Source organism: Folsomia candida, unplaced genomic scaffold, assembly GCF_002217175.1.
Source record: "Folsomia candida strain VU population unplaced genomic scaffold, ASM221717v1 Fcan01_Sc004, whole genome shotgun sequence".
Taxonomy (NCBI): Eukaryota; Metazoa; Arthropoda; class Collembola; order Entomobryomorpha; family Isotomidae; genus Folsomia; species Folsomia candida.
In genome coordinates, this window is record NW_019091196.1 from 9,624,389 (window position 1) to 9,637,692 (window position 13,304).

General features: G+C 37.2%; 1 protein-coding gene across 1 annotated transcript in view; it reads left to right on the forward strand.

Moving 5' to 3' along the window:
- LOC110848642 (zinc finger protein basonuclin-2) overlaps window positions 1-13,304 on the forward strand; it is a 35,823-nt gene that overhangs the window by 8,186 nt on the left and 14,333 nt on the right. Inside the window, exon 3 of the mRNA XM_022095902.2 lies at window positions 4,666-4,777. Coding sequence (XP_021951594.1) covers window positions 4,666-4,777 — 112 coding nt within the window. The remainder of the gene's footprint in view (window positions 1-4,665; window positions 4,778-13,304) is intronic.

Genomic DNA, 13,304 nt, shown 5'->3' on the forward strand with positions numbered 1-13,304 from the left:
TTTAGTCTTGTTGTCGAACACAATTTATTGCCCGTTCCGTCCTGCTGCCTACCATCAAGCGATCACGAAGGAGGAGATGATGATGATGATGATCGAAAGTTATTATAGTTATTGTCGTCGTCGACGTGGACGTGGTCATCGTCGTCCCTTCGAGCATTAGAATCGTCTCAGAAAAAAGGAATGATATAACAGGACACACTTACTTATGTACTTACTCTTCCATCAGCATCCATCCATCCCCAGGTCGTGACATGAAACTGGGTTGACTTAAAAATTGAATGAAGCAATAATTTTGTATGCATCTTTGTAGTATTATTATTACACGTTCGTCTCATTACATTGTCCTCGGCAGTCCCTTATTATTATTATTTTACTCTGCTTTTTTGTCTCTATTTGTAAAATTAAAAGAGACCACTTTACTACATTTTCTTTGAGGAAAATTAAGTGCAATTTGTTTTTTTTATAATTTTAAACCAGAAAATAAGAAGGAAGGCGATACTGTGGATACACTTTTGTAGGTGGAGGTGGATGGATGTGCAATTATGGAATGCCATTTAAAGTCTGTATATCTGATGGGCTTGTCACGAGTCGCAGTACGGTGTGCACTACTTACTGCTTGGCATCATCATGGTCTTTTATTTGGTGAATAGATAAAAGAAACGTCAAAAGTCAACTAACAATAAAAATTTCATTAGATTCTCTCCAAAAACGCCTTTAGCTGCTAAAATGCTAACATATTTAGTCTCCCACCCGCAGGTTGACTACTCAAATGCCCAATTGTCATTTTATGGAGACAACTCAAGTTTGCGTGTAAGGGCACAGGCCCAGCAATTTAGCAATCTTGTACGAAACAAACCACCCTTTTGTGCTAAAAATGGATGAACTGTTTTTGCATTGTCAAGAAACAAATTCATCACAATAATTGGCATGACAGAAGCTACGAGAGGAGATTTGCATGCAATTATTCACGCATCTATCCACACATTCTCACAGAGATTCATAAACAAATTGCAATTTGGATTCAGAATTTGTAGACAGTTTAATAATTATAATTACAGCCATTCTCTCGTCGTAAGTATTGTCCATATTTTCATCACTTTACAACTCGTTCATTACAACTTGAAGACATTTTGTTTGTTGGTATTCATAATTGTTTCGTGACATTAGAATAAAATTATATGGCTGTTATAGCCAAGGCTTTTAAGAGAATTACTCTGTCATCCGTACAAAACGAGGCTCGCTCATTGATTTCTTGTCGTTGCGGATGTTAATAAAACGCTATTTATAAGCGATTAAGGAACTTAAATGGATGAAATGACGTGGAAATTTGTGCATATGTGTGTCCTTGTCGCAGTAGAGATTCGTTGAGTGGTGCATGGTAATGATGTCAACGCTTGTTTGCTTCTTCAATAATTAGTTTTAATTAGCATCATCAAAATTGCAGTTCTTTGTTTTCCGTTACGTTGCAATTTATGACTAACAAACAAATCATGTCTAATCAGCTTCTGTTCTTTCGTGGATTATTACCTGTCAATCGACTCTTGAAAAATTGAAACGACAATAAGTCCTTCATCGTTAAGAGAAAAACGTGTGTGTGTGATATTTCTTTCATGAAGCAAAATTATGCATAAGAAATTTAAAAACGTAAGAGTTTTGTCGTGCCTCACTAATTTTTAGCGCACAATTAAGACATCGTAGGACTAGAAAAAATAAAGATTTGCACTAAAATGTAGCAAGAAATCTACGAAATCACAAACTTTGTAACTTCAATTAAATCTGATCCCTTTATCAATTTATCAAATTACTTAGCACTCAATTGAATTAGTGAAACTGCTTATGACACAGAAAAACAATTTTTTCGAGATTATTACAAAAGTCATTGCTCATCCTGTCCTTATGTAAGAAAAGTAATCACAAGAAAACCAGTCATTCTCTGACCCCGCTTACATAACTCGCATTGTATCAACCATGTAACACAAAGGTTAAGGTCTCTCTCTCACGAGCCATTATTGTCATTTGATATTTTCCTTCCAAGAAGTAACATCTGCTCTGTCTCATCGGTCAAGAGAGTGATTTCTCCTTGTGCTTTTAATCAATCAATTATCACACAACAAAGTGTTGGTTCTTCTATCCAGCTAGCAGATTTTGGTAAGAAAGGGTCACATGCATTAGCTCAGTTTCGATTCTTCCTACAGTGACTTGATTGATTGCATCTCGTCCTTCCTTCGTAAATGGCTTGCTCATTTCATTCCATTTGGAAATACAATACTTTCACTTAAGAAGAAAGGGTCCAATAAGTTCTTCATCGGGTGAAATGATATTTACTCCATACGTGTAAGAATCGAGAGGGGGAAAGTGTGAGAGAAAGGGTAAACCTTTTCTGGAAAAATTTCGCCTGTCTTTTTACATCATGTCTCTTGATAATTTGATAATTGTTGTAATACTACGGCTTAATTGGTGCCCATGTATGTATAACAGCGAGAAAAACAATAAGATTCGTGTATTAGTTGACTCCACAGCGAAACAAATTCCCACTGGAGATATTTAATTCATGCCACCATCCAGTGTCTCTAATAGGTTTGAGTCTCCGAGATACGAGGTTTAATTCAAGTGTGAAAATTATTTGTTAAATGAACAAAGCCTGAGAGAGAGAGAGATGCATAAATTCTTAATTAGCTTTAATTGACTAATCTTCATGTCTCTTTAGCGAGGGCGTGAGGGGTTTAATAACAACTGTAAATTTGAACCAAGATGAAAGTTGAATACCATGTTGACAAGGAAATCTTTGGCTTTGTAGTGGTGTTAGTGGGTGAAAGAGAGCGAGAGAGTAATTGCCTGGATGGATGAGGACATCAAATATTTAGAGTTTGTAAAGCAATCAACAGTTTGTCCCCTCCTTCGTATGCATGCATAAAGTTGGGTTAAAGAGGAGGAATAAGATTTGGACATTTTAGAGTGAGAGGGTGGTTATGTCATGTATTTATTAGTTTTTCGAGCTAAATTACACATATAATCGTGGACAGTTTTTTTACTAAATTAAGTAGGATTAGTAAGAAATTATATTTTTGCAACAATTTCCATCCTACTTTTGCTGATTTATCAATCTCTTATCTCTTTTGTAACAATGTGGACCGTGTGTTTATTCCAGAGTTGAAGTTCGCTCTTCTAGTTATTCAAACCCACCACAGCCCCCTGAGACGTACCCTTTATGAATAATTCTTTCCTAGAAAAGTGGGAAAAATCCAGCGATCTCGGAATATCCGGGTATCACCTCCTCTGGGACTGAACGGAGGCAAAGTTGGAATATATCTTGGTCACAGTTCTTTTACAAGGAGCGTTACACCCTCCACACTATAAATTCATCCCCATCTTTAGCTTATCAATTTCTCCAGGGAGGAAAGTGCTGTGGTGGGGTTATGTGATTGCTTATGTGCTTTTCTTGACTTTTCTTCTCCTTGAGCAGTAAATTCGTAGTCTTGTTCTTCACTTTATGCCCCATCCGATTTGCTTGGTCACCAAGAACAACTTTCTTAATTTGATAACGTATGCACGTATTGCGTCAGAGTGAACCAAACTGAATTTGCTTTGAGGGGTGGACGTGGACAGTTTGTTTGTACCATTAAATTAAATTTGACGGACTTTCTCTGCTTTTGATGGACCATAAAATATGTTGACCGCCGTGCAGGACATACAACAAGTAGTAGGTACATGCTGGAGGGGGATGGAAGGGTGACAGGTAATTGTGTGGAGAGGGGAAGAGGACGCGCAGTGGTTTAATTGGGTTAACCCTTTCGACACTCGCCAAACATAGGAAACACGGACCCACCAACTACATAGACGGAAAATGGTCATGATTCAATGAAATCTAATATAACTGGCTGTCACGTCTTGGATCCAAATTCACTCCATATTATGGTCCGTTCTTTTTTCAAATAATTAGATATTTCGTCGTCGTGCAGGGTAATCTTTTTCATGACAATTACAAAATTATGACCAAATTGAGAGACTAATGTGTGGAATACAATTCCTTAAAAGTAAAGTATTTATCAAAGCAGAGACTAATAACGAACCAAGAAATTATTCAGTTTGTGTGTGGTATCATGAAATGGAGTGAGCACAAAAAATGGACAATGTCCATTTTAAGGAAAGCATAGGAGTAGGTGCATACATATGCTAATGTATTTAGTACTCTTCGTTCGTAGATATTATGTGATCAAGTGCAAAAGTAAAGTGGTTTTTTGCAACGCATCTTCTTTAGCGATGGTCTCCTCTGACTCTGAGTCGAGATTTGATTTACTCTGCCCAGCACTTGAAGTGACGTTGGTCAATTCCCCAAAGAGACAAGTGCCAGCCCCGTTTTTGACACAAATGTGTGATTTATGAGTTGGTTGGTGATGCAATGAGAAAATTCTCATCTTTGGTCGCCTTCTGGGGTGACTCTGGGTGAATTGTTGAGTTTATCTGTCGATTCTTCAAAAGAGGGAGACCAAGGGTGTGTCAAAGTCATCATCAATTCTGACCTGATAGATATTTACCCTGCATTCGTACTTACAGATACGTGGTAAAAGTTTCATGGAGAAATGCTCAATAAAATACACAAGTTCTGCTCGGTCTGGTCAAATATTTTATGATTATTTCAATTCCTTCTTATTTGTATAATTACAGAAACTTCGCTGCAGTGCGGGCGGTTGTGACTGCAAATCCTTCTGCGCTGCTGGGGACACTGCCGAATCATTAAGAATTTGCGATAATTGCAGCCACACCTGGATAACACATTGTAAGTAAAACGCAATTAATTATAACTTTGTAGCTAATTTCACGAATCTTCCGCCAAGCTAAAAAGTGGTGAAAGCAACCAACCATACAGAATCGGGCTCTAAAAAAAACTGATGTCTGCATCCAGATTGCAAAAATGTTACACATTGTTGCATATATTGCTTTGCTATGTATAAGATCGGAACTTATTTTTTTACTTTCTTGTTAACAAGCAAGATCATAACATGTGATTATTTTTACAATTTTTTCTACAATTTTTACCCAAGGGTATACATGCATATGCATCCCAGCCGATAATAATTTGCCTCGCTTTATGACACTTAGCATTTTCTGACAAATTATCTCAAAGGTGCAATTTCCATAAACGACATAACAACCAGTGTAGATCCCAATTTATGATGGGTCAAACCCCCGTAGAATTTTGTAAGCACAATTAATGATCCCTGAAATTTGAATGACATGAACAAAGTGGCATTTGTCGTGACTTTGTAATGACTTGGTCAATTCGACTTAAACGTTGTTCACTCTTTCTTTCCTCGTCTATTTCACATCTTGTGTGTATGCTGAGGTAATTACTGAATATTATCGCACACATTTTCCATCTGCCAATAGATAATCAATTGATTGGTCTTTTACTTTTAAGACGAGAGAGGTTACAAACTCTGAGACAAAACATTGTTATTATTTCCAAACGATGCAAGTGTTTCATAAAATTGAATTGCTTTTGCTCTTCACAACAATATTTTTAAATTGGTAAAAGACCAAATCACAGAAATAAGAGAAATGACACCTCATCTCGTCTGACTCGCCTTTTAAATCATTGTCGGTTGGGTTAACCGAGGTCACTGCGTAAAGCCTTTAATAAATTGAAAAGTGGAACTATTTTGCTTGTGCAGACAGGCCGCATCAATTTCAATGCAAGTCCTATAACTTTGCAGTTTTCAACACGAGCACTGAAATTATCTGAAATAAATCTAATTACAAACACTGACAGACTTGTGCACTTTTGAGAATTAAAAAAAATTGTGCAAAATGTGCAACGCACGTCTGCCCATGCCAAGGTATTATTGAAGACATCCATATATTTATAACCGCCAGCAGCAAAAGGAAGACGGTCAATTATCGAGTTGGATATAAAATTCAGGCAAATAATGATGATACGATTTGCTGATTGGGGCGAAGCCAAACCAGCAAATATTAATTTTGTATAGTTACAGGAACTGACGAAATGAAATGATATCGTTATAATTAAAAATACAATAAACACCAAGTCAGGATCAGTTGCTTGTAGGTATTTGTTATTTACACCCCAAATTTAATTCCTGATTCAGATAAGAAACACGTTTCTTTCAGCATGTTTGCCTCTTTGCTTCGTCTCTGTTAATGAGAAATTTGGTAAAAATTTGAAGAAGAGGAGGAAGAAGAAAGCAGCCAGGCAAACCAGCGTGGTGTTCATCATCCTTCAGTAAATTTGTTCTGTTTGTTGGGATACTAATGACAAATTCTGTGTATCACTCATTCCTGGGTTGGCCTCGGTTTATGTATTTAGTTATTAAAGTCAGGGCACAAAGTGTGAATTAAGAGAGCAGAGCAGATGTGAACTCGCTTCTTAATGATGTAACATTAAAAACACATGGATTTTGGGTTTGTGATGCCTTATCACAAGAAGAAGCAAAAGTCGTCCGTCACGCCAAATCCGAATCAAAGTGGTGCTTTTGGTTTGGTGCAGGCAGATGAAATGGAAGGGTGCAAAATTCTAAATAAATCTAAATCTAGCAGGTTTACAGGTTGTGTATATTTGACTGAAAAGAGTTTGTGGTGTCAAACGATCCTTGACGAATTTTGACCTGTGCCCGCAAAACGCTTGCCTTCGTACATCTCCTTCCTCTCTTAACACGATACAATGTGGAGGAGAGGAGACCCATATCAAAATTCTAATCAGTGAAGGAAGAAGTACGTTAGAATTACTGACATCAAACAAATAAGTCCAAAAGAAAGATTTGTGTTCCGTCCGACGATTGTCTTGCGCAGACTTTAAACAATATCGTAATGATAACAACCAACAGAGTATCAAATCACTTGACCGCATATGTTTCCGGTTGGAAATTTTTTAATATTTTAATCTCCTCTCTGTCTCTCTTAATAAAGGGAAAAGTGTGCCTTTTGCAGGTGGTGGTGGTGGTTGGCTACTAGTGTTAATTGCAACAAAGGCTTTGCCTTCTTTCTCTGGGTACAAATTACCAGGTTACAACATGCAGTAGACAAATTACAATGACCAAAAACTTAAATAAAAATTGAGATTTTAAATTCATGATATATTATAATCAACACATCCTCCTTTCCTCGCCATGATTAAGACGCTACTACAATTTTAATATACCATCAACGAACCAACACGTTCTAAATAATTCATGGTTTGCATCCTTTCGAAACAGCGAAAACATTATGAGACGACGGACAGACAGAGTTTTGTTTAGAATAAATGCCGTATATTGCACAAGCCCTTAATTGTTCTCCTCTTGTCTTTTGTGATGTGACACTCCCCCTCGTTTTGTTCTTTGGTGATGGTTGAGTTTTCTTGAAGAAAGTACAAAAAATCACGGCTTCTTGTGCAGGGATGTGGATAGGAGTGAGGTGACTTTCAAGTAATTACAGGGCTGGGTGCTCTGTCAGGGAAATTAAGTCGCCCAAATGGCATAAAACTAGACTTTTTTTTTCAATTCGCACGATTCGCACGTTTTTGGCATCCGTCATCATAAAGTTGTTGTAATATAAGAGAAGTAACATAATAAACCGACCGTGGGCGATTATCACCAGAAAGAACAAAATGGGACGAACTTATACATGTACCACCGGCGTGACGTTGTTTTTAGGGGACACGCGAACCGTGTCTTTTTCTTTTTCGCGTTAAACGGATCACCCATTCTTCTAGATTTTTGGCACCCCACACATTTCACGATTTCCTCAATAAGTCACAAATAAATAAAATAAAATAAATGGAATCAGATTTCATGGCAGGAACTTGGAAAGGTCATCGTATCCCTAATTTTTATAGTCGTAGAGTAGGTAATTCAACTTGGAGGAGATACAGCTAATTCATAATTGTTGAATCGCAATCAAATTGAGCAATCTGTACAGCTCAGTTTGACTTTTTGACTCATGGACACAAATCGATTCACATGGGTGAACTCACTTAAACTTCTGCATGTCGGACAATTGGAAGGGTTGGGATGCATGTGGATTAATGATAATTCGCCTCTTGTCTTGTCGCACTTTGTTGGACAGGAAAAGAAAGACCATCATCATCGTCAAACATTGCAAGTAGCTTGTGAATACATACATACATCTAAATGACACGAATATTAGTTTGTGCTCATAACGTGACGTGGGACGGCATAATTAATTGTGCTGCTGGTGTTGCTTGTTCTCGTGCAAATGAGGGCTGCTTTTTTGTTGGTATTATTTAATAACTCGGCAGGTGTGAAGTACTGCAAATATTCAGTTTTTAGTAGAGTTGACCACGTTCATTTTACAAAATTAACCACCACGAGCTAAATATCTTGATGTTATGTTACCTTGCATTGTCAGAGACACAAAAAATGTATAAATACATATGTACGAGTACTCATGACAGGTTATCATAATATTCATATTCGAGTAGGTGTTTATGTACCAAAAACAATAATAATAAGCGCATTGTTTAGCTTTACATGTAACTAGTCTAACCAGCAAATGGTGTACATTTGTAGGTTGTTCGATCCACCACTAATTTTAATTGGTGATAATTAACGCGAAATTGATGCAGCGACCCTTTACCACAGAAGACCAAGTAGATAATTTACAAGATACACTACTTGCATATGTACATCTGCGTCTTGATTACGTATGATTCGTCACTATTATCACCCCTCCATCTTAATGATGAGGTTGGTTTCCTGAAAATTTAAGAAATTTTTACTTTACCCATCTATCTAGCAAACAATCAGTCATCCAATCCACCAACGTAACGAAGCACGAGCAACAACAGAGGGAAAATGATATATTAAATCGAGAGAGGAAATGGTAGGTCGGTTTTTGGTGGTTTGGTTGTTGGTCCGTCTCGCGAAATGACTTTACCATTTAAAACGGAAGGAAGGAGGATTGGATGGACATGGATGGACGTGACTGTTTTCTTAAGTATGAGCTGAGCAGCGTCTTTCTTCTGGCTGGTTTGATGTCATATGCATCACTACGAAATGACCCGAGCTGATTCGACGCGAGATTGTTTAGCCAGCCAACCAAGCAGTGACGACCCCTCAAAATTCAAGAGTTAATGAATGGCTACAAAACAAAATAAGAGTGCTCATTTCTTTAAGTAATCAACGAGACGGAAGATTAATTGGATTTCAACTTTTTTAAAGAAAAGTCTCAGATTTTTGGACTCGCAAAGAAGTCGGGTGGTTGGCCGGTGTGTGGTGGTCTATCATTTTTCTCATCTTTTTACATCGCTGCTCATATAACTGACGTATTCGGTTGGGGAGGTTTTCCTACTTTGCCTTCCTTCCCTACAGCTTATCATCTTCTTCTGCCTCCACCTTCCTCCGGCATTGGTCGTCATCATATCGTCGTCGGTTTCGCTATAGTCGTCGAAAGAACAGAGCTTGTGCCAATTTGAGTTTAAAGTTCATTCAAAAAAATTCACTTTTGACATTGCACACTTCCGTTGGTCGTTTCGTTGCTTGTTTGACTTTCATCTGAGTGGAAAGATTGTTGATAACGATTATTTGAGACAAGTTTTATTCACAAGTTGAAGCAATTAATGGGCAAGGGGTTTAGTTGGCATTTAAATCCTGCACATTCATTCAAGGAAAGAATGCTTTTGACTTTATGTGCATATGTATAAACATGCTGCTGGCATATGTATGCACGTATTATAGCCCCAGTTTCACTCACTCTGTTGTTTTAGTAAAGGACAATGCACAATCGAGATTTTAAAACCCACAGTATTTGCATAACATGAGGTATGTCTGGACAAAACAAAATTCCTGGTGATCCCTCTGCCAGAAAATTGCTGGGGAATGTGGCTGCTGGAGAAATTCCTTCCTCAAAATAAAAGCAGGATTCAAGTAGGGAAACTTTTCAAAGGGCAGCAATTGCCGTGTCAAAGGGAAATATCAAGTTCATCTTGTCATAAATGGATGGATGAAATCTGCGCAAAAGGCAAAACGATGACAATTTTATCGCATTTTTCCCTCTCCCTTTGTTACATAATGGATTCTGTCATCTCAACCTACCTCTCAAAAATTCTTTTATATTCTTGTAGAATTATTTTAGTGTCAATTGTCAGAGTTGGAAAAGTGTTATGTTTTCATAGTCCAAGATGCAAGTCATACCACTCAACCATGGTACACTTTCATTCGTTTTTAAAAAAGCCAACAATTCACACGTAGGTGACATGACAATTCACTCTCTCTCTCTCACTTTTTCTGGAGGAGGAAATCCTCTCTCTCTTTCTTTACTTAGCCGAATGCCGACGATATTAAGGCTTCATCTCATTGTTAAAAAATAACTGCTGCTGCTGCATTAACTGCTTCCCATTTTTATAGAGAAATTGTGGGTTGAAGTTGAGGCAGGCATGAGATGAGCAATTATATTATATGTCATATCATAATAATCTCACCCCATTGCAGACACTGATGCAACCTTTCCCACTAAAAATGGATACTCAAAAGTGCTTTATTGTTCCCCCTTTGTCGGATATACGTATATAAAATGTGTCATTTTCGGTATTTTTTGTCAACTAATACGCAGTCAACCCTTCCCTTCATTCTTTTTTACGGCACAACTCTAACCATAATTTTATGAGGATTTTTCTGGAAAAGGAACAAGAAATGATTGGAGGACCCAGGAAGTCGTGGAATAATAATGGTGACTCTAATAGTGCCCCTAATAATACATACGTACTGCGGTAGAGTTGGGATTTATTATTAAATTTATATTTTTATTATTCCCTCAAAAGACCGGCTTCAATATCAATTTCGGTTTCTTTCCTTATGTCCTTGTCATTTTGTGGTGGTGATGAAATAATAAAATCCCAGTGGAGGAAATTTTAAACTTTTTTCACTCTCTTTTATCTCCACACAAGGAGGGAATGGCGGATAGTAAAGGAAGGAAGGAGATGAAGGACTTTCCTTTGATGCCTCCAATTTCGTGCAGGCAGATAGGATTTTGTCCCGTTCTCTGCATTTACATCACATCACATTATTCACATTGTCGACCCGAGTCAAACTATTTACAGGGGCGATGCTGGTTTATATAAGAGAGAGAGAGATGTTATGTTATAATGTATGCAAAATGGGAGATAAAAGCTCAGTTTAAAGAGACAGTCATCCCTCAAAGTCAAAACAGTTTCTTTGATCTCTTCACGAAAGGATGAAACTTGAAACGGTGGTATATTCAGCAGAGGCGAATACGAATAAGCTGGTGAATGTGGTGGCTCCTCTTCGGATTAAATATTTCTCGGTTCTCAGATCCAAAGAGAGAAAAGTTTTCCCTTTTGGGAGCCTCACCACCAGACCAACCAGCAGCAGTTGTTGGACCTCGGATGGTTATTCCCCAAGTTCCCAGCACAACATATTGAGACCAAGCAAGCGATTTGACGTAAGCGGACTGGAAATTGATAAAGTTTTGATCTCACTTTTCTTCTCGTAAGATCAAACATGGGTTGACACGTGACGGAGTAAGGAGTCGGGACAGGGTTAAATGGGGTGAGAATTTAAAAGTCAAGAATACTTAAAATAGCATCGGATTTGTAGGAAATATAACATACCTCATTATCATTATCGTATGACTTTTCTGTCTTTTGATACGCTATTAAGAGAGGAAATTCCAGTGTCGTTAATTATATATAAAACTTGGCTACTGCTACATGTATACATTCTGGAAAAACTACTGCAATAAGATACACGATGACTATTGTCTTAACATTGTAAAGTAAATTGATGACTATCTCAACACAACTAATTTTGCATCGCACTTTCCCACAATACATATTTGAGCAAAATGTGGATATTTATGCATTTGACGTGGTGCCAGTAACAATGATCACGTGAAGAATTATTCTGTAGCCTTGTGTCTTCCTTCTTGGTCGTCGTTTCTTACATGTTTTATCAGATCAGAAAGACCGGCCCTCACTGACTGAATGTTCATTATGCATGTGTAGACAATTAATGAATCAACAACGCCGCAATAACCATTTCTTCCTTACCTAATACCCTCATTATGGGGATTTTAACTGTCTTTTTGTCAGTGCAATTTCACCCAGTTCAATGTTAAAATCCACCTAATCGTCCTACACTTGGGGAAGGAAATAAGGAAAACTGTCTCATATTTTCTACATTATCATTATCATTCATAGGCCATCTCACCACGTGAGGAATGGGTAAACACTACTACGCCGATGCAATAAACATGGACAACGACACAATTATAGTGCACATTATAATTATAATTCCTTGTATGGATTGCTTCATCGACATCATAATAATGAGTAAAAACTATGTAAAGTTAAATACCTGCTGAAGTTTGCAAATTGCAAGCATCATATTTATTCAATATTGTACAGGCTACATCGTCGACTAAATGTCGATTTGTTTGTAAGGGAACGACATCATTTTCGCACTCGTTTTACATAAAGTTTAGACATCAAAAGAGAGAGAGAAATGTTACTCGTAAATTAAATTGGGTTGTTATCATTTATTTTTGATTGCCCATGATACAATAAACTGTCGAAGAGACCTTGAAAATTTACAAATCACTGTTAAAATTTTAATTAGTGCATATGAAGCAATATTTGTTTTTGAGGAAAAACAAGTTTAATGTAACAAAAGCAAATATTTGCATGAGTTTGTTTAAATGTTTTTTAAATGTTAAAAGTTAACAGGATTTTTCGAAATAACATTTTATCCGACATGCATTTTGGATTGAATTTAGTGACCAGTAGAACCAAATTTCTCACTGTTACTGTTAGGTATTAAATCTATGTGTTATTCTCCATTCATAAGCAAAAAAAAGTTGATATTGTTAGCGCACGTTATGAATATGTACGCAATTACTTCTATCATGTCATAATCTTGCTCATTTTCCTAAGTGTTTTGTCATTTTGACCCACCTCGATCTGTCCATCATAATAATTCAAGGTTTTCTCGTGGTCTGTGTGTGGCAATGGTAGCAAGTGATTTTTCTTCGTTCCCAGCAAAATTCACACAAATTATCTTAATGACAAGCCAAAGACTTATTTATTTTTGTGTAGCATTTCATTTCATTCCACATGAAGCCATTTATTTACTACAAACTGCTTCACCAACCCTGCGTGCATGCACAAAAGGTGACCAATAACAAATAAGTCAACATCTTTAATTATCTTGTTGATCCAATTTGCGCCTTAAAACAAAGCAGGAAAGGCGAGCAGAAATTGTCTCACGAATGAAACAGCAGCTTATTTATATTTTAACAGGGGAAGAAGAAACGACGAGAGGTGGGAGTTGTTG